This window comes from Podarcis tiliguerta, assembly GCF_965153285.1.
Source record: "Podarcis tiliguerta genome assembly, chromosome: 1".
In the NCBI taxonomy this organism is placed as follows: Eukaryota; Metazoa; Chordata; class Lepidosauria; order Squamata; family Lacertidae; genus Podarcis; species Podarcis tiliguerta.
In genome coordinates this window covers 86,620,108-86,640,797 of record NC_139534.1, presented here as the reverse complement: position 1 = coordinate 86,640,797, position 20,690 = coordinate 86,620,108, and the positions used below count along the sequence as shown (strand labels likewise).

Below are 20,690 nucleotides of genomic sequence, written 5' to 3'. Positions count from 1 at the left end.
TTTTGGAGCTGCCAATTATTAAAGATTGTGAGGCAGATTGGTTACAAAGAGAGGTGATCAATTAACTAACAGGCAATTGTTAATTTACATAAATCTGAATATTGCCAAAAACTCAATATTGAAGGAAGTGTGAGTTAATAAGCATTAATTACTTCCATAAAAAAACTGGAACCAACATAACCTTAAAACCAATAATATGTCTGCCCTTAGCTGGCCCCTGCAATTAAAAATGCCCCCCTCTAATTAATCAACTAAATAGGGTAAATCCAAAGGTATTTATTCACTAGCAGAATACAGATGGTGGAAACGATTCCCCTTTCCCCTCTGTGCACCCCATAATCTGCTGTAGAGGGTTGGGGCATTGTCCAGAGTAAGAATGGGAGGGAACACAAAAGACTGCATGAGAGACAGGAGAAGGGTGGAACTCCATCATGCATGATGTGGAATGTCGCCCACTTAACACTTCTGGCCTCTGTGCACACAGCTGTGTTGTTAACACAACAATGTATTATTGGCTATTGCATATATTGATGACTACAGATGCTGCCTTCAACAGATAGGTTAGGTTCCTGAAGAGCAACTCAGGTTGTCTCCATATTAATAAAGCTTTGGAGCTGCAAATGGATAAATTCTGAAGCCAGACATATGTCCACTGGGCAAAGCTATGTGGCTGCCTAGAGCCACCTTTACAGCAAATGAATGGGACCTAAACCCACTGAGTTCCGTTCCGTGGTATAAGTTTTTCTCCTGTTTTAAAAGCATTGTTTCCATGTTTGGGTGCTGGGGCATCTATTCCATGTATGCTTAGCCCTGGCATGCTGCATTTTGACCAATACAACTAGTGTAGGATTGGGATATTCCGGCACAGACACCTGCTGAAGCCCACTTCTGCCTACAGACAATGATTGATTAAGTTAAAAAGCCAAGGGCAAGACTAAAGATGTTTCTTGGCTAAGACAATGCTGTCACAAGTTTATATATTCACATTTTAAAAGGTAGCATAGCCCTTAAAAGTTTATATCAGGTCCCAACTAGAACATATGCAACACCCTGGTCTCATTTGCTTACCAACTCTGTTAACTAATCCCATACAGACAGCTCCCTAAAAGGCACGTTCCTTAATACATTCAAAATTAAATCCCCACAAGTGTTTGATACCACAATTCAGTTATGGCTTCCCCAGTGCACTGTTTATCACACAAAGCATATTTGATTCATATGTGGAGCCAAGCAAGCTTGCTTGCTTATGGTACATTCTGTGGTTAAAGTTGCAGATCGTGGAACAGTCTTATCTTACTACATTTGCTAACTGCTTCCTTCAAACGGTCTGGATGCAGGGGCATAGCAAGGGGGGTGCGGTAGGTGCGGTCCGCCCTGGGTGTCCCCACTGAGGGGGGTGACAAAATGGTGGGCAACACTCACCGCGGGGCCTGCAGTGTGCCTGAGCCACCCTTCTCTTCTGGGAGTGAACACGGTGGCTTAAGCGCCCGCAGGCCCAGCGCTGCCCCAAACAGTCCGCCCATTGCCTCCCCTTCAGCTGTAGGGCGGCTTAGTGGGAGGAGGCAGGCAGACTCCTTGGAGGCCCAGCGGTGCCCCCATGAGCGGCTGGCCCCGCCCCTGGGCGCAGGGCACACGCGCCACCCCAGTTGCCCAATCGGCTTGCTCAACCACTGTCTGGATGCCAAACCTGGTAGAACTAAACTAACCCTTTTCTGACATAGTGGCTTTTAGGGCAAATTGTACACTGTACCTGAAGAATTTTATGTTATACGAGAAGAAACACTAAGCTGGAAGGATGGCCCCATTGGGCCTTCAGTCTCATCAATTTCTTTCTGACATAAAGCCTCCTGAACTGATGCTTGTCCATAATTTCGTAAAAGCTCCCTTCTAAGAAGATACATGTTCTGTTGGTAAACAGTTCTTACAATTTGTAAGATCTCCCTAGTGTTTAACATGGATCTGGTTTCTTGTAATTTTCGCTACACACAAAATTGCAATGTAACACATAAAAATGCCAAGAGCAGGGGCATGTAACTCCATTTTCCCTCAGTAACCCAATTCCAATCGACAGCAAAGTGCCATCTGAACTGCATGTCCTATAGAGAGCTCAGGGCAGAGGCCTTGAGCAACATGCTAATCATAGAAATCCAGTGAAAAGCTAAGCAGCAGCTACACCAGAGATAAGAAAACAGGAAGGGTGACACTCCTGTGCACATTCCTGGAGAAGGAACCTAAAATATATATATTTGCATATTAATTTGGCTTATAGGGACCAAGATTTCTCCTTTATGGATGAGAGTCTCTTTGGGTCCTGGCTAGGCTAGACCGGTAGAATTTCTTCAGTGCAGAAATATAGACAGGCATTTCCGGCCAAGGCCTAGAGGCCAGAAGCTGAACAGAATCCATAGATTCCTTAGAACAGAATCGTTTGCAGAGATCACGGAGTATTTCAATAACCAGCTGAGAGAAAAGGTTGATCCAGAGGTTTTTCTCCAGGCCTTGAATGGAGCGAATTTGGTAAGCACAGTAGACAGTGGTAAAGATAAGCTTCTTGAATTCCTGTGGAGTTATAGGGGTGTCAGACTGTGAGAGGAAGTCCAGGTATTCTTCAATCCCGTCTGGGTTTTTTGGAATCTCATGCTGAAAGACCCGGAGTAATCGCTTGGTGGGACGCAGAGAGGCAAACTCCTCATCCTCAATCCTGATTGTCTCATTGGCCATAATTTCAATTCCTCTCCAAAGTAACTGAAAGAAGAAGAATAGAATTGTGAGGATCAACAGACAGTTTTTTCTCTGTGGTAAGAAGTGATCATGCTTGAGAATTAATTTTTGCTCAGGGCAGAGTGGCTAATGGCCAGGAGGATAAAATTTGTCTTCTATTGTTGCATGTGACTTGACTTACTTGCTTGCGTCATCTGGGTTGTGTTATTAAACTATTCCTGACACCATTCAAATGGCTTGTTGTGGACTCTTCTCTATTCACCTCATCTACAATCCAGCTTAGATTGGCTCATGAGAATTAACTGGTGATAAAAAGGACATGGAAGTCCTATCTTTGGGCCAATGCAGGGATGGGGAACCAACCTCCAGATGTTGTTGAGCTATAGTTCCCTTCATCCCTAACCGTTGGGGTACTGAAGTCCAACAACAACTGGAGGGTCACAAATTCCCCATGCCTAGAGCTAGATTAATTTTAACTCCATTCTAGCCCTGTGACTCCTTATCCAAAGTTTCCTTTCCAACATAGCCTGTACCCATCTACAGGCATGTTGTCCAACCTGGGTGCCTTTTAGACTGCTAGGCATGGCAGATGGAGTGAGGGATCATCAAGAGAATGGCAGGATTGTGGAACTATCCAGTACCACATCATTTCTGCTCCTAGAGGAGATTTGTTTCCTGCATTCCTGATTCTAGCTCTTCAACACAAATAAGGGCAGGAAGTTCTAATACAGGCTAAGCAAAGCTCACGAACATTAAGTGAAGATTACTGCTCAGATACCCATCTGCATCTGGCTGCTTGAGACTTCAAAATGAATTGTGCTCCAATATAATAAATAGAGTGCATCACTGATATCGCCACTGTTTTGGTGGCAATGGTGTGTGTGTATTTAAGATTATTTTTTAAAAAGGAAAGGATATGGAAGGTTCACACATACAGAGGGAGAATAAATATTAAGCATGGGTTCCCTGTTGAAGGTTAATGGTGGGTTCCAGTTCTGAAGGATGAAGACTATCACCTTAAGAAATACTGCTGTTATAGAAAGTGGTGGAACAGCAAATGTTGGTAGCCCAGTACTGAATGTGTTCTCTGTCACTCAACTGGCCTGTTACACAATCAGAGTTCAGAATCTTTCCCTATCTCCTTCCCATAGCCCAGCCAGCTAGCTCAGTCTAATGAGCAGAAGTAGCCCAAGGCTGCCATCTTGTGGTCCATAGCTTACATAAGCAGAAAACAATGTTTCTCAGGAGTTCCATTTCTCCTCACTGAAGCTTCAACTGATGCCTCAACCTGAAATCCTTAGTAATGTGGAGCTGCTGTAAAAAAAGGGGGGGGGGGCATTGTGCAGTATAATGATCTCTGTCGAAACTGAAGAGCCAAGAGAAAACAAATCGGAGCACTAATGTTATTGAGGGCCATTGCTACCATACCCTATACAAAAATTTTGAAATTTGCCTCAAGCATTGGTAACAGTAGCCAAGTTCTGTGGTAGAGAATCTGCTTGGCAGAAGGTCCCAAGTTTAATCTCTGGCATCTCCAGGTAGAGCTCGGAATGTCCCCTGCATGAAACGCATAATAATAATAATAATAATAATAATAATAATAATAATATAATAATAATAATACTTTATTTATACCCTACATCTGGCTGGGTTTCCCCAGTCACTCTTAAAAGCTACTGCCAACTCAATATATGGTAGATTCCTAAGCTCCTAGATGCACAGTGACCATCTTCACACCTAGCCCAGCCACATTCCTCAGTACTAAAGAAGGGGCAGAAGTGTGTCCTTGTTCCTACACAATGACACTCACACTTCTCCTGGCACCAACAAAATGAAAGGTTGGGTAGCTGTAGGCCAAGACGTTGGAGCTGTTGCAGTGATATCGGCAGGGCATGCCAAAGGTGAAGGAACCTCACATCCTTTTCTTTGTGGATTTGCTTTTGCCTAAATTACCTCTAGTATGATGCCAGCATTCTCAACCCCATTTGTATCTGCAGCATCCTGGAGGTCAATTTGTTCATCTGGAAAAACAATAGAGAAAATAGCATTTAAATCAATATCTCTTCACCTATTCTCCTTCACATATATGCCTGATTTTCTGTGATTTCTTTTAATTTGTGTTAAATATTAACCTGAGGTCAAAATCTCAGTTACAACACTTATTATAAAATAATCTATTATTATTTTTATTATTTAAATGTATACCACTTTTTATATGAAGATCACAGGGCGGTTCACAATATAAAAATACAAAATATAAACACAAAATACGTAATAAAACAAAAACAAAACTAATAACCCACTTCCCAGAAACACATTTAAAAGGCCATAGAATGTTAATCAGCCAACCAGCTTGTAAAAGAGAAACCTTTTCACCTGGCACCTAAAGGTAAGTAATGAAGGTGCCAGGCGAGCCTCCCTGGGGAGAGCATTCCACAAATGGGGAGCAACAATGATACAATCTGTGCACCAGTAAAGACAGATGTCAAATTTCTTCAATATAATGTTGTTTCATCTTTTAACAGTCAGAGGATAGCTTTGATATTGTTAAGTTGTGGGTGAACATATCAGACGACACAGCGATTCTTCAAACAGCTCTTGTTTATTCACAGGCCAGAACAGAACTGAACTGAAGGGTTCGGTCAGCCTGCTTATATAGAGCTCCAGTACAACGTAACTGTAACAATTTTCTAAAACTATCCAATCACTGAACGTCACTTTTGATCCCTTATTTGCATAACTATCTACAGTACCCCCCTGCTGGCCCAGGGTGAGAACTTCATTACATAACAGATATTTACTTCATCATGGTCCTGTTCTCTCCTAGCTTCCTCATACACAACTCCAACAGGCAGTCTGCCTCTGGCTGAGGCTCCATCCTTGCATATAAACCTCCCAGAGGTTTTTCCCCTTCAAAACGTTTCAGGCCTTTTAAAGCCGGTTGGACTAAGTCAGGGGTTGGGAACCTCAGGCCCTCCAGGCCTTTTCAGCTGGCCTGAGGGATTTCCTCTAGACAATGGCTTCTCTCTTGCCCTACTTCTGCACCCTTCTGGGTGCTTTGTCTGACTGGAGTGCATTGCTTGCTCTGCAATATTGCCTCATTCTCATCAGGACGGAGAGACATGTGGGTAGGGACTCTGGTTTTTTGCAAGGCTGGATTGTGCTGGGTAAAGCCAAGCATCACATCCATTCTTCCACCCACTTATGCCTCTGACTCCACCCACCACTGACATGTGACACCCCCCCCCCAATGTGTTTGAAACAGGAAAGACTGCTTGGCTTAGAGATTTGGGGGAGTATGATGATGATGATGATGATGCCCCATGGAGGACCTTAAGGTCCACAAATGACAACATTTTGGAGGTCCCAGGTCGCAAGGTGGTTAGATTGGTCTCAACTAGGGCCAGGGCCTTTTCAGTACTGGCTCCGACTTGGTGGAACGCTCTGTTACAAAAGACTAGGGCCCTGCGGGACTTGACATCTTTCCGCAGGGCCTGCAAGACAGAGCTGTTCCGCCTGGCCTTTGGTTTGGACTCAGTCTGACCCTTATGTTTCCCTCCCCCTATGGTCTTAATTTATCAGCTACTTTAAAATGAAGCTGCATTTTAAATTGCATTTTAACCTGTATTTTAAATTGGGGTGCTTTTTTCCCTCTCTCTTATTCCCCTATTATGTTTTTACTGTGATTTTATTGGGGTTAGCCGCCCTGAGCCCGGCTCTGGCCGGGGAGGGTGGGGTATAAATAAAAATTATTATTATTATTATTATTATTATTATTATTAGGCATTTTCAGTGGGAGGTCTGTGCCCCAGTAGCCCCAATGGACCAGCCTCCGCTGCATGCTGATAAAGCTAATAAAGTATACTGCAATGATCACAGTAAAACTTGGAACTATTTTGTTCAAAAGAATGAAATTTGCTGTAAGTGAGGTATATTGTATATTGTATGTTGTTTTAACTTAGCACGCTAAGTTATACTGAAGTCTTATCTCGTTATTTTATGTATTCATACTTAGCTGGTTCTGCATTTAATATTTTTCTCTGTTTAGGCATTATTATATATTTATTTATATCCATTTATTTATATCCTTCATTTTTCCCTGGCAGGGACTCGTGCGCTCCATTGCTACAACCCGTAGGCTAGACCAGAAGTGGGGGCCCCGTGGCCCTCCAAATGTTGGTGAAGTACAACTTCCATTAGCTGCAGCAAACATTGTGAGTGCTCAAGAATGATGGAGTTGCATTTCACCAATGACTGAAGGGCCACAAGTCCCCAAACCCAACAGTTCAGCTGTTCCCAGATTTCTTTGCTAGGGACTGTGGGAGGCAGAATTGGAAAACATAGAAAATGCAATGATATAAAGGTTATTTCTGAAAGCCATGAGGCGGGAGGGAAGGAGGTTGACAGGCTCTAAAAAGCCAGGGACGTAAAGTGGAATGTAATGATATATATAATCTAGGCAAGTACCCCTGGGAATAAGGCACAGGGAGGCTCAGTGTATTGTTGGAATGAAAAAGCCAGTGGGAACTCCTGATCTACAATATTTTCATTTTTGGCACAGATGTAAAAAGTTAAGGTTCTCAACTCGCAGAGGCAAGATAAGAACTAAAATAGAGGTTAGGCTTGCTCTAGAAATGTATTTTCTGAATTTCATCATTGGGATTATTAGATTAAGCTAAGGAGGTGCCTGGAAGAAATATAACATCTGCTGTTTCTGTAGCTTTCCTTATTGTAGACAGCTTCCAGCTTTCCCTTCTAGAGTAATTCTCCCCAGAGTCATGGAGAAAAACTCACAGAAGTTGCTTGGAGAATGAGGCTGTGCACTTTTGCTTAGAAAAGATGATGCCTCTAGCCAGGTTGCAGTCTCCTGATCAAAGCCATCTGTCTTCAATTTTGGATTGAAGCTCAGATTGCAGCTGCATTTTATTTCTCCATAATACATAATTCAGGAAGTCTTTTGAGACTGACAGGCAGGAACAGAAATATTCCATTAAAATAACACTAATGGTGAAGGTAGTATAGTTCTCAACATCTGTTTTGTTGAGTTCACCCAAGTGACTTCCAAGCCTTTAAAAAGAAAAAAGTTCTGTTGGCAGTGGCAGGCATCCTATGCCTTCAGTAAATGATATGAAAAGCCCTATTTTGTGCTACCCTTAAAAATATTGCTTTTCCCCTGGCCATTGCCATCCAAGGTGTATGTTTTTGGGACCCATCCAATTATTGTGAATGTGGTTTGTTTTAGACAGCTGTATTTTAAATTGCTGTAACTTAACCTTTAACATTTAACTTAATCCTTGTAGTGAAGTATAATAATTTTTTGAAAATAAATAATAACCTGCCACTTTTTTTAAGGAACAAGAGCTGCTTGCCTAACCAGAATCTGGCAACTTCCCATTTGATTACCTTACCAACGCAATCATATCACTACGGTAAATTCAAACTCCTGCTTCTGAGAGTGAGGTATCAAGAAAACGGCTACGGAAATTCAGTATATAAATAGACCAGTCTATAAACTAGCCCTCTCTGGAATTGTTAGTCCAAAACCATTTGCCATTTTGTGAATGCAACAGTGCGAGCAGCAATCGGAAGCAGAATACAGCAACAGAGTAAACCACTGCAAAAATAATAATAAAGTCAAGATTTTCTCACAAAGCACCTGCCTCACAACTACTACCTATGCTTGAAGGCTGCTGGAAAATTCCTAGATGATGTTAACATGCTATTAATTCCAAGAGAGAAGAGCTGCATGAGTGTCCCATATAAACAGATGCTTGTTTCAGAGATTAAACAGAGGAAAAGTCGTTGATACTTACAGCATTCCTTAGAAAGTATGTGTAAGGGGTGTGTGAAAACTCAGTAGAAAGTATCTGTGTCTGTTTAACTGTCTCACTCTAGCAAGATCCTGGCTTACTTTCTTAGGCACAGTAGCGATCCTTTCTTGAGTTTTATCAGATAACCTTAGTCCTGCAAGAAGCCCATGGAAAACCCTCCACTGGCACTCATGCACATAATAGCCCAAACGGTTGCATTGATAATAACAGAAATATATTGGCTGCCCACTGCAGAGCAGCCTTCTGCAGTTGTGGGTGAGCTTCCTACCTGTCTGTCTCCGGGACCGAGCAAACACACAGAGCATCAGAGCTGCCCACAGGCATGTTCCAAAGTGCAGCTGCAGCATCTGGGCCATGTCAGGAGACTCCTTACCCCTTTCTGCAGATAAAACACTTTGGGTGAACCTGAAGTTGTTTACTGCCGTGTAGTTTCTTTCTCCTCTCTTTACAGTCCAAGAAGTTGCTGCTGAGACAGCTGGCCTTTCTCCAATTCCAGCCCAGGGAAGGGCTTCCAGTTCAATTCCCAGTTCCTAACAGATAGTTTCCATCATAATGCAAAAGAAAAGAAAAAAACTTTGAAGGCTCAGGCTCCAGATTCTCCAAATGCTCTGCCAAGGCAAGTCCCATTTATTTCCACTTGGAGCATCGGGCTGTTCCTTATTTGGTTTTTGGCTCCCCAGGTTAAGACTTTATGATTCTACCCCTTCCCCCAACCAGCTGCGAGCTTTTAAGAAAAGAAAGAACATGCTCTTAATAACCAAGGATTTATACTGACAATTTGAAACGTGCATGGCCATAAACTAGTCCTCCTTAGAAAGGCCCATTGATGCTGCCTGAAGGACAATGGAAGTGCAGCTTGTTTCATTTTGTTTCAAGTCATTCTTTTCCCCCTCAAAGTTTGCTTTCCAGCACTGAAATCCAACAGAAATTCTGACATGCCACAGGAGGGTGGGGCTGACAAATCTATGCCAGGAAGTATTCAGTAGAGAGGAAAGAAAGGTCATTTCTTCAACTCCGTTGCTCTTGGAGGAGAAAGAGGAGTATAGTGACCTGTCAGAAACCAACACACACCCAACCGTCTCCATCAGCCAGCTATCTCCATATGGGAGGACCAGTTTTAATAAGTTTGGCATTATCATCCGTTTCAGCCATTCATAGGAATTTTCCACAGCACTTCCCCACCCCCACCCCTGGATTTCAGGAAAAACAGGATTTATGACCTATAATCCTGCAAATCCACTATGTCACTCCAATTGTTATTGGGACTACATATCCCATCATCCCTGATCATTGGCTGTGTGGGCTGGGGCTGATGGGAGCTGGAGCCAACAACCAGAGGGCCTCAGGTTTCCCATCTCCTGCTATAAAATCTCTCTCTCTTAGCACCATCCCAATGTTTTTAAAGGGTTGCTGGATTCTATATATTTAAATAATTTCATGGAGTGGGGGACTGGTGAGAAACTTTCTGCACCTACCCAGTTTTTTCTCCTTGTACCAATATCAAAAGCTTATCAAGTTTGGCCCAACGCTGTGGTTCAGTTTGCACAACAGACGTTTGCATGTGCAATGGAATTCCCCCTTCCTCTCCCCTGCAGCCCCCTCATGCACCCTCAACATGTATCCCAGAGGGATGTGGGTCCTTCCAAAGCAGACAGGGCAGCATTCAGACGAAGGAGAGGGAGGGTAGTGCCAGTGTGCAAATGGTAATCCACTTGTGCAGCGTTGAAATGCAACCCAAATCCCATATTGACACACCAATATCTAGAGGGCCTTGATGTTGTGTGTATTTCAAACCTGTAAAGACACCTGCAGTCAAAACAGTATTGTTGCCCACAATCTTCTTCATTTTCATCTTTCCCAGCTACTGTATCATTTTCAGGTTTGGAGCCTCCACAGGCTGAATCTCTTCTTCCTCTCATTAGGGAGAGAGACAATAAAAGTGCCACAATATCTTAACGCTACCCTTCTTTCCATAAGGAATTCAAAACAGGTCAAAGCACACACTAATCCATGGAGTTCGATTCACTGCATCTATGCCAGTTTTCTGGAATTTTATTAAAATTTTATTAAATTTTATTAAATTGGGTACTACCTAGAGGTGTGTGTGAGCAACCTCTAGAACATGTCTTGTTGACAAAGGATCGCTGAAACATCAAAAATGGCCCTGGACTTGTCATTTAAGTTCACTCCAGTAATTCTTGACAATCTGCAAAGTGTTACAAAGGCACAAATCCATTGTAAGGAAAATGGCAAATGCTCCCCATTATCTAGAAAAGGGGGAGATGTTTGGGAAGATTCACCCACCCGATTCCCTCCAATGCAAAGTGGAAAGCACTCTGCAGCTGATTAGCTCCACATGTGCTGAACCCCAGCTGCTCAAATCTCTGCAGTGAGCTTTGGCACAACTTCTGTTGTCTCTCAGAAATCCCCCGTACTGCTGCAACAGCAGCTTTTTTAAAACAAATGCAATTTAACTAGAACAAAAGCTTAAAACATCTGGATTCCAAACATTGTTCTGGGTTCAAACCCTCAAGAAAGGAAACCTTCCATATAATATATCTGAGGTCAAATTAAATCTATTGTTTGCAGCCCTCCACCGCCTCATTCTCCCCCTTCTCTCATATCACATCTGGTCCTCTATGTTACATCCTATGCTCAAGGATGGGGAACCTATGGGCCTCCTGATGTTTCTGGACCACAACTCCCATCATCCCTATTAGCCATGTTGACTGGGGCTGGTGAGAACTGGGGGTCCAACAACATCCAGAAGGCCACAGCCTCCCCATTCCTGTCCTAAGCCCTGCAACGATCTATGCCTTGCTTCTGTAGAGTGTTTAGCTCACTTTTGGTGCTTAATATTTATTCTCAGTAGAGGGGCAACCAGAAAACCACAACTCATATTGCTCCACATTTCAAGGAGCAGCCTCCTTTATGGCCACATTCATTATTGAGTAACAAAGCCATATGCTTGCGGTCACATTTACTGCAGCATATGGGGGGGGGGGGTGTCACAAGTGAATTGGCAGATAGAGACATTAATAAAATGTATCCAACTTCATGGCCTAGAGAATTTCTCAATAACCCGCAGATACTGCTGCCAGTGTCCTCCAACAGCTGCTGCGTGGACCACAGCTTGTTTGAAGACACACAAATAGGCCTAACAATCCAATAGACTTTGTGTGCAGAGTTCCATGGGACTTCTCCTTCCTCTCTGCTCCCCCATAGCCTCAAAATCGGCTTGAGGGTCTTTCTGGATATTTTGAGGGTGGGTGGGGGGGCACAGGGGAGAGGAAGGGAAGTTCCACTGTGCACGTGGAAGTCTGCTGCACTAGCAGTTGGATGCGACCTGCTACACAGAGTACTCAATAATTCTAGGATGGAGCCTTTTGCCAAAAGTGAAAAAGCAAGGCTGGAACTGCAGTGTCTCTGGGCAACTGAGGGTCTGTGCTTGCAAACAGTTGATGGTCATAAAGCATAGGATATCTCCTTTCTTGAGGTTTTAGTTTCTTTCCTGAAGGGAAGCAGAGTCTACTGTTCTGATAGTGCTCTTTTTTTAAAACAAAAAACCCCGACCTCCCCAGTTCTTTGTACTCTTCCCTGCTGCTCCTTTGTATACCTTGAACCCTGCTCCAATCTTCTGGATATTAATAACACCTTATGCATGTTTCACAGCCAGTCTGAAAGCTGCATTTCCCGCACATATCAGACAGACAAAAAACCTTATGTCAAGTTTTTTTTATTGATATTTAATATATATAAATACTTAGATCAAACAGGAAGAAAGTGACACAGGGATGTCTCTGGCTTCCTCTCCTTCCTTCCTGCTGCTATTTCTCATCTCCTTTCTTCTCTCCTGCCTCTATCTTGATGGTTTGCGGAGCCTCGCGATAGGCAGGGAAAGTCTCCCAGGGACTGTTCAGATCAAATTTGCGGAACTCCTGAGACAGCTCCACAGGCTCTGCCACCACTCGCTTCACCTCATCATCATACCTGACCTGAAGGAGGAGAAAAGGCATGAAGATGAGCAATGGTGATGGTGGTCAACTACAAAAACATACCTGGAATTTTAGAATTAAGCTTCCTCCTCGTTTGTAGGTTGCTTAGTATAGATCAACAGTAAATTTTCCAGTTAGGCAATAAAAGCAGTATCTCCAAATCTACAACTCCCATCATGCCTAGGTAACAGGACCAGTGGTCAGGGATGATGGGAGTTGTAGTCCCAAAACATCTGGAGGGCCGAGTTTGCCTATGCCTGTGGTAAAGCTTCTCAAGTGGAAGTACAGCCTTTTGGTTTGTGGGCCCAGAAGTCATAAAGTGTAGGATTCTCAGGACATTATATTATGTAGCATCAAAGGCACTTAATCAAAGGCATGTCTCGAAGGGTGCTTAATGCATGGACTTTTGGTCACAGGTCAGGAGAGCAGGCAGGAAAGGGTTAACCCACCCACCTGCCCGAATCAAAAGCACTGCCAGCAGATTCAATGTCCCTTCTGAGGATGAAGTTCCTCCCACATCCAGGACATGACTTCATCCATGCAAAATAGGAACTCACAGACCAAGAGTACAACATGCAACAGCAAAACCATTGCCCTAAGGAGGCGAATGAACAAATATCAGAGAAGAGAACATATGGACAAACAAGTGAACTTCCTTTCCCTTTTCCTACATTCTCTGTTGCCTCTACAGCAGAATAAGACTTCAATGTAACTCAGTTATAGGGTTTGATGTTTATTTAATATTACATTTATATCCCACCTTTCAGCCACAGAGCTCATACATGCTTCTCCCCTTCCTTATTTTATCCTTGCCGCAACCTGTGAGGAGAATTAGGCTGAAAGCTGCTGACTGGCCTACAGGACCTCCTTGAGCTTCCAGGCTGCTTTCAACCATGCTCTCTCTCTTCCAGGTCCCAGTCCAACACTTGAACCACTATGCCATACTGGGTCCATGGAAGGATTCTGCAGCTGAGTCTAGCCTTTCCAAATGCTCATACCTCCACATATCCAGAAAGAGGGAAGTCCTTCCGGAAGGGATGACCCTCAAACCCGTAGTCTGTGAGGATTCGCCTCAGATCAGGGTGGTTAGCAAAGAACACGCCATACATATCCCAAACCTATGAATATGGGAATCAAGTAAAGAAACGGCAAGGTATATCAATTTTGGTCACACACACACACACACACACAAATTTTACATTACAAATTAAACATATTTTATTATACCATACATTTATTGACTTCCCTCCCCTTCCAAGGTTCATTTAACTTTCCCACCATTCCTCCATATTTTGATATAGCCATCTAATTCTATTTTCCTATCTTACATCACTTCAATATTTATTATACTGTTGAATTTACTTTAATACTGCCAGCGTTTTCAATTGTTCACAATTATTTTCAATATACCTGACAAAATTTTTCAACTCCTCCTTGAATACCTGTTCTTTTTATTCTACTTGTTAGACCCGCTAACTCTGCATATTCTAACATCTTAAGTTGCCAATCCTCCTTGCTGGGGACATCCCTCACTTTCCATTTTTGGGCTAGCAAGATCCAAGCCACTGTTGTTGCATAAATGAATAATTTTTTCTGACTCATAGGAACCTCTGTCTGAATAATTCCTGACAAGAACGCCTCTGGTGTTGTTGTTTTTTGGAATGTTGTTTTGAACATTTTTTTATCTCATTATATATCATTTCCCAATATTCTTTTACATTTTTGCATGTGCACCACATATGAAAGAAAGTTCCTTCTACTTCTTTACAATTTCCAACACAAATCCAATTCTACATTATACATTTTAGCCAATCTACCGTATTTTTCGCCCTATAGGACGCACCGGCCCATAGGACGCACCTAGTTTTTTGGGGGGGAAATCAAGGAAAAATTTTTTATTTCCCCCCCAGGTTTGCGCAAGCATACCCAAGCTAGAAGAGGGAGACGGAGCACTCCGTCTCCCTCTTCTGCCTTCAGGGACAGCCGCTCTAGCCTCCGTGGGGCAGCGGATTGCCCCGCTGTCCCCCGTGGTTGTGGGGCTGGGGGGGGGAGAAGCAAGCTTGCTTCTCTCTCCCCCCCCCCCGCCTCCAGATCAGGTTGGGGAATAGCGGGGTGGTGGTGCTCCGCCTCCCCGCTATCCCCCGAGGTTGTGGGGCTGGCAGGGGGGAGAAGCAAGCCTGCTTCTCTCCAACGCCAGCCTCCAGATCAGGTTGGGGAATAGCGGGGTGGCGGTGCTCCGCCTCCCCACTATCCCCCGAGGTTGTGGGGCTGGCAGGGGGGAGAAGCAAGCCTGCTTCTCCCCCCCCCCCCAGCCTCCAGATCAGGTCGGGGAACAGCTGGGTGGCGGTGCTCCGCCTCCCCGCTATCCCCCGAGGTTGTGGGGCTGGCAGGGGGGGAAAGCAAGCCTGCTTCTCCCCCCCCCCCAGCCTCCAGATCATGTTGGGGAATAGCGGGGTGGCGGTGCTCCGCCTCCCCGCTATCCCCCAAGGTTGTGGGGCTGGCAGGGGGGGAAAGCAAGCCTGCTTCTCCCCCCCCCCCCAGCCTCCAGATCATGTTGGGGAATAGCGGGGTGGCGGTGCTCCGCCTCCCCACTATCCCCCGAGGTTGTGGGGCTGGCAGGGGGGGAAAGCAAGCCTGCTTCTCCCCCCCCCCAGCCTCCAGATCATGTTGGGGAATAGCGGGGTGGCGGTGCTCCGCCTCCCCACTATCCCCCGAGGTTGTGGGGCTGGCAGGGGGGAAAAGCAAGCCAGCTTCTCCCCCCCCCCCCAGCCTCCAGATCAGGTTGGGGAATAGCGGGGTGGCGGTGCTCCGCCTCCCCACTATCCCCCGAGGTTGTGGGGCTGGGGGGGGAGAAGCAAGCTTGCTTCTCTCCCCCCCCCCAGCCTCCAGATCAGGTTGGGGAATAGCGGGGTGGCGGTGCTCCGCCTCCCCGCTATCCCCCGAGGTTGTGGGGCTGACAGGGGGGAGAAGCAAGCCTGCTTCTCCCCCCCCCCCCCCGCCAGCCTCCAGATCGGGTCGGGGAACAGCTGGGTGGCGGTGCTCCGCCTCCCCGCTATCCCCCGAGGTTGTGGGGCTGGCAGGGGGGAGAAGCAAGCTTTCTTCTCCGCCCCCCCCCCAGCCTCCAGACCAGGTCGAGGAATAGCGGGGTGGCGGCGCTGCGCCTCCCCGCTGTCCCCCGAGCATGTGGGCTGCAGGCTGCTGCCCGCAAGCCTTGGTAGCCCGCGGGACCTCCCCCGGGTTTGCAAGACTTGCGGATAGCTTCCTGAAGCCTGGAGAGCAAGAGGGGTCGGTGCGCACCGACCCCTCTCGCTCTCCAGGCTTCAGCGAAAGCCTGCATTCGCCCCATAGGACGCACACAGATTTCCCCTTCATTTTTGGAGGGGAAAAAGTGCGTCCTATAGGGCGAAAAATACGGTACACAGAGTAAGATGCAATCTATGGATCATTTTCAGTATGTAGCATGCAGTAAACTTCAAATCATTCTTCCAAAGTTTCTTCCTTTTACAAAGTATAGCAGTTTTGAAACCTAGCTTGGACCGATTTATATGAACAGTTTTATTACCTCACAAATACAAAGCATCAGGCACTCATTGCTAGCTGGCTGAGACACCTCATAGGCAAGGCAGCAAGTGAGATTCAATTGTATAAATGCTGAAGATTTAAAAATACATCAATCACTTGCTTGAACTCTACTATTTTACCTCATTTATATGCTGCTTGGTTGTAATAAAACATCTACGTGGTTTCAATTGTCCAGAAATAGCAACAAACACTCTCCAAATAATGCCAAACAGAAGTTATCCAGGACCTTAAGGCCTATAGAATTGAGATCATGTCATTGGGAAGGAGTGATCACTGATCAACACCTAAAGGGCCATTGAGCCAAAAGGGACAGAATGTGATGTTTGCAGAAAAGGAATGTGCACACAGAAAACTGCGAGCAGCACCATGCCCTTTAGGGCAACCTGGGCCACAGGGACTGTGTTCAACTCAAATTAAACAGTGGGCTCTCTCTTCTTCCAAGAAAACATACCAGATCTGTCCCCTCTTCCCAAATGTCAACCACCTTGCAGCTTACCTCTCTTTCATACCAGTTTGCTGCTTGGTGCACTGGGACTGCTGATTCAATGGGTGTCAATTCGTCAGTATATGTTTTCACACGAATTCGGGAATTATAGGCTATGGATAAGAGATTATAGACAATCTAAAAGGAAAAGGTAAAAAACAGCATTGTCATATATTAGTACACATTATCAGATTGTGACATCACAAAAAAGGATAACATGTATGATTATAGTACAGCCACATAATTAAAGACACAGGGATTTTTTTTAAAAAAAAGTTCCTTAATGGTGAAATGATTTCCAAAGCTAACAGTATATGCAACAAAAGGTCTTGTCTATACATGAAGAAATGGCTACTTCTGATAATGATCATATACAGTGCTACCTCGGATTAAGTACTTAATTCGTTCCAGAGGTCTGTTCATAACCTGAAACTGTTCTTAACCTGAAGACCACTTTAGCTAATGGGGCCTCCTGCTGCTGTTGCGTCGCCAGAGCACAATTTCTGTTCTCATCCTGAAGCAAAGTTCTTAACCCAAGGTACTATTTCTGGGTTAGCGGAGTCTGTAACCTGAAGCATATGTAACCCAAGGTACCACTGTATCTCTGGTTTATTCCCAAGATTTACAGATTTCTTAAGAGCCCATCTGTCAAAGTTTGCAGCACTGTGGACAGAAGTACTACAAACCCACAACACAGATGAAATGTGATACAAATTTAAATACATTTTGTTCAGTCAGATATTGTATTACACTGATGAAACACAATTTAAACTAATTTGAGCTAGAGAAGAATTTGAATTGCTTTATTTAGGTCAATCTATGAAGACATTTATATATGTGTGTATATTTTAACATGGTCAAGGCAAAGAAAAAAGAAGTTATAACTCTGTTAGACTGTACAGAGCTGTCAGCTGCTGTTACTAAGAAGCAGATTATAGCTTCCCTTCTGTCAAACTAATATATATTCAGGCATATTTATAAGTAACCCCTTCTAGAAAAAGGTGATGACTAAGCAGGTCAATTAGCTGTTTAAGAAACAGAATTCTCTCCCAAAACAAATGTCACTAACATCACACTGTTAAGCACAACCACCATTTCTAGATCAGCAACTACATAGATCAGCAGAACAAAAACTGAGAAAGTAACCCAGAAATAATATACTATTAGTCAGTGAGCATAAAGCCAAGGCAGTCAGCAAAACTGAGGGCTGGGGCACCAACATGGGGGGATACTCTCACATTCTTGTTTAGCCATGTGATTTTTTTGGAAGACTGTGTCTTCCTTAGAATCTTCTTTGTAGCATAGCTTGAAGAGCAGCTCCTACCTCAAAGCGGTTCTGTCGAGATGGAACATCGATTGCCGTCAGATCAGCTAAGTTTTTGAACTGGGCGTTGGTGTGATCTTTAAGAAAGGTCAAAACTGGAATGATCCCATCTGGATGAATTAAGATTTCTAGCTCGTTGAAACATGTTACCTGTTAAAATGAGAAATAGTAAAATTTTGTATGGATCAACTTCATCCAAATTCTAAGCACACATACTTAGATAGAAATCTCATTAAAACCAATGAAATGACTTCCAAATAGATGTGTTGAAAACTGTAAGCAGTTCAGGCTGTATAACAGCAGACTAAGGAACAATTGTATACCTTTCCAGCTCCTTGTAGCACTCATTAGCTTTCAGAAAAGGCTTAGTACTGCCTATTACAGTTTCAAGAGAGAATGATACAGTTGATGGAACCCACCTGGACTTGTTGAACGTACTTGGGCAGAATTTCAGCCACATATTCTCCAAAAGCACACAGCTGCTTTTGTGTCACTTCATCCTTTGGTCTAACAGTAGCTGAAAAGAAAGTTTACAGTGGTGAATTCTAAAAAGAACAGCACCAGCTCATAGCCAAAGCCAGCTCAAAGTTATTCCAACTGCTACCACAGGGATGGGAGCAGTTCAACATTGGTCAACATGGTCAGATATACCTATTGTACCATTAACTTTTCTGCTGTGTGGGGGGTTCTTTTTGGGGCGGGAGTGGGCCAATCAGCACAATAGGAAACATAATTATTCAAAGTCTATAGCAGATTAGTGCATGCCTGGCAGATAATATAATGCCTAGTAAGCATTCAGTGTCCACAAAACAGATAGCATTGTCTCAGAAATCAGGGAGCCTCTATAAATATTAAGTTTACCAGGAACTTAAGAATGAATGAGATGAAGTCATTTGCACATGTCCTTTTTAACATCAAACTTCATCCGATTACAATCAGGTGGTACATAGTTTTCACTTAACAAAACTGTACTTATTGTAATGCAAAGTAAAGGATGAGTTGATCAAACACTAAGCAAGTCAGACTTACGTTGAGTCACAGCAGTATTCCCTTCAAACCGAGCTTGCAGTAGTATTGCAGATCGCCCAGTAACTATAAAGAGAGTGGGAAAAGTGTTAAATCGCCATTATTTACAGCCATAGCATCTACTGATCTCCACAAAGAAGTAGCTTCAAATATACCATAAAAATGTAGAAATAATAAAAGGAAGTTGGTGCATTAATATACATTTCTGCAAGCAGTAATAAACATGGAATTAAAGGTCTTTAAGCAGACCATTGTGAGTAGGATTGCAGTCAAGATAATCTTGTTTAGAATGGAGTGCTGAAACATAGCATCTACAGCACTGGTCTTCAACTGGTGGACTAATCTGAAATATATTGCAATAGGAGCACTACCACCATGCAAATATATAGTAAAAGATTAAAAAATGGGTCCCCAAATGACTGCTTGGGTTAAAAGTGGTTCCTAGGTCTGAAAAGATTGAGGTCTACTGTTCTGCTCAGCCTGAAGCTGCTGACTAGGATACACAAACTCAAGGCCCAAAACAATACTTAGAAACACCTATATCAGGCCTGCTCCACATTTTACTAACACCTATACGTAAGATCTTTTCGTCTTTTGATTAAGGGTGGTATAAATATATAAGAAATAAATGGAAATACCTTATTTTATTTTTATTTCTTATATTTTTATACCACCCTTAAGAATTATTTTTAAATGGTTTAAAAACCTATGTAAAGTTCTTATTGTGTGATGACAGCACGTGTGGATTTCATATAGATCTCTTCTGTGTATTTTTTTTTAATTGGAGCACTAATTACTGGTAACTGCAATTGTTGTCAAATGCTTGCAGGGTTTCTATAGGCATTTGGCTGACCACAGTGAGAACAGAATGCTGAACTATAGCTGGGGCTTCAGACTGATCCAGCAGGGTTCTCCTTACGCTTGTAGAAAACCAAGGACTGCACTGTGAACTCACACTGAGAACTGTTTTAAAAAAACATGGATCATGTTTTTTGGATCATGTTACCAGTGTCCCTCCAGATGCTGTTGGTAAGTTTAAAACCAAAAACCCAGCAAGGAACTGCCTCGGGCCAAGACCGATAACTGACCCATCTAGCTCGGTAAGTATTGACCCGTGTGCTCGTTTTGTGGTTTGTCCATTTATTTGGCATAAGCTAAACCAGGATTTCGAGGAGCAAAGTGTGCGGTGGCGGCGGAGACAGCAGGAGCCGGTGAATCGATGGACAGAACGCCAACTGTTTAGAATCGATTTCCCCATCATGGCGCACTCAAAAGCATTCTGGGAACTGTGGTTTTGTGAGAGAGCTGAGAACACCGTTGCAGAGCCCAGCCCCCTCCTGACGGAACTACAGCTCCCAGGATCCTTTAGGAAGGAGGGAGGAAAGAAGGCTATGCCCTCTGCAGACAAACCCCCAGCGTCCCCTCACCAGCAACGGCCCCAGCCCTCCAGACTGGAAGCCCTCAGTCTCCTTCTCCCAACAGACCCCGCCAAGTCGCAGGCTCACCTCTCAGGCCGGCCCGAGCCAGCCCCAGCGCGGCCGCTAACATCTTTGCCTGCTCAGGGTTCGCAGCCGGAGCCTCACAAGGACACCGAGCGGACTCGTAAGGCGCACGCGCGCCATCTAGCGCTCTCTCCTATTGGTCCGACGTAGCAGAAAGCGCTGCGTCCCGCTCGCGCAAGCTTCCACCACCGGAAAACCAATCCGCGCGAGCGGGGCGGGACGAAA

The 20,690-nt window shown here is 44.2% G+C and overlaps 2 protein-coding genes across 3 annotated transcripts; both read right to left on the bottom strand.

Moving 5' to 3' along the window:
• Window positions 1-76: 76 nt before the first annotated feature.
• Window positions 77-9,392, bottom strand: FAM180B (family with sequence similarity 180 member B). Its single transcript, XM_083458153.1, has 3 exons — window positions 8,821-9,392; window positions 4,675-4,742; window positions 77-2,745 (listed from the first exon to the last, which is right to left on the bottom strand). The coding sequence occupies exons 1-3, from the start codon at window positions 8,906-8,908 to the stop codon at window positions 2,287-2,289; spliced, it is 615 nt and encodes a 204-aa protein (XP_083314279.1). The 5' UTR covers window positions 8,909-9,392; the 3' UTR covers window positions 77-2,286.
• Window positions 9,393-12,272: 2,880 nt separating this feature from the next.
• NDUFS3 (NADH:ubiquinone oxidoreductase core subunit S3) lies at window positions 12,273-20,610 on the bottom strand. 2 transcript variants are annotated; one of them, XM_083458098.1, is made up of 7 exons: window positions 20,469-20,610; window positions 18,967-19,029; window positions 18,357-18,454; window positions 17,938-18,087; window positions 16,626-16,751; window positions 13,546-13,665; window positions 12,273-12,547 (listed from the first exon to the last, which is right to left on the bottom strand). In XM_083458098.1, the coding sequence occupies exons 1-7, from the start codon at window positions 20,509-20,511 to the stop codon at window positions 12,380-12,382; spliced, it is 768 nt and encodes a 255-aa protein (XP_083314224.1). In that variant the 5' UTR covers window positions 20,512-20,610; the 3' UTR covers window positions 12,273-12,379. The 2 variants fall into 2 exon arrangements, with proteins under 2 accessions (XP_083314224.1, XP_083314225.1); XM_083458099.1 differs by lacking the exon at window positions 20,469-20,610 and adding an exon at window positions 20,052-20,159.
• Between the last annotated feature and the right edge of the window lie 80 nt (window positions 20,611-20,690).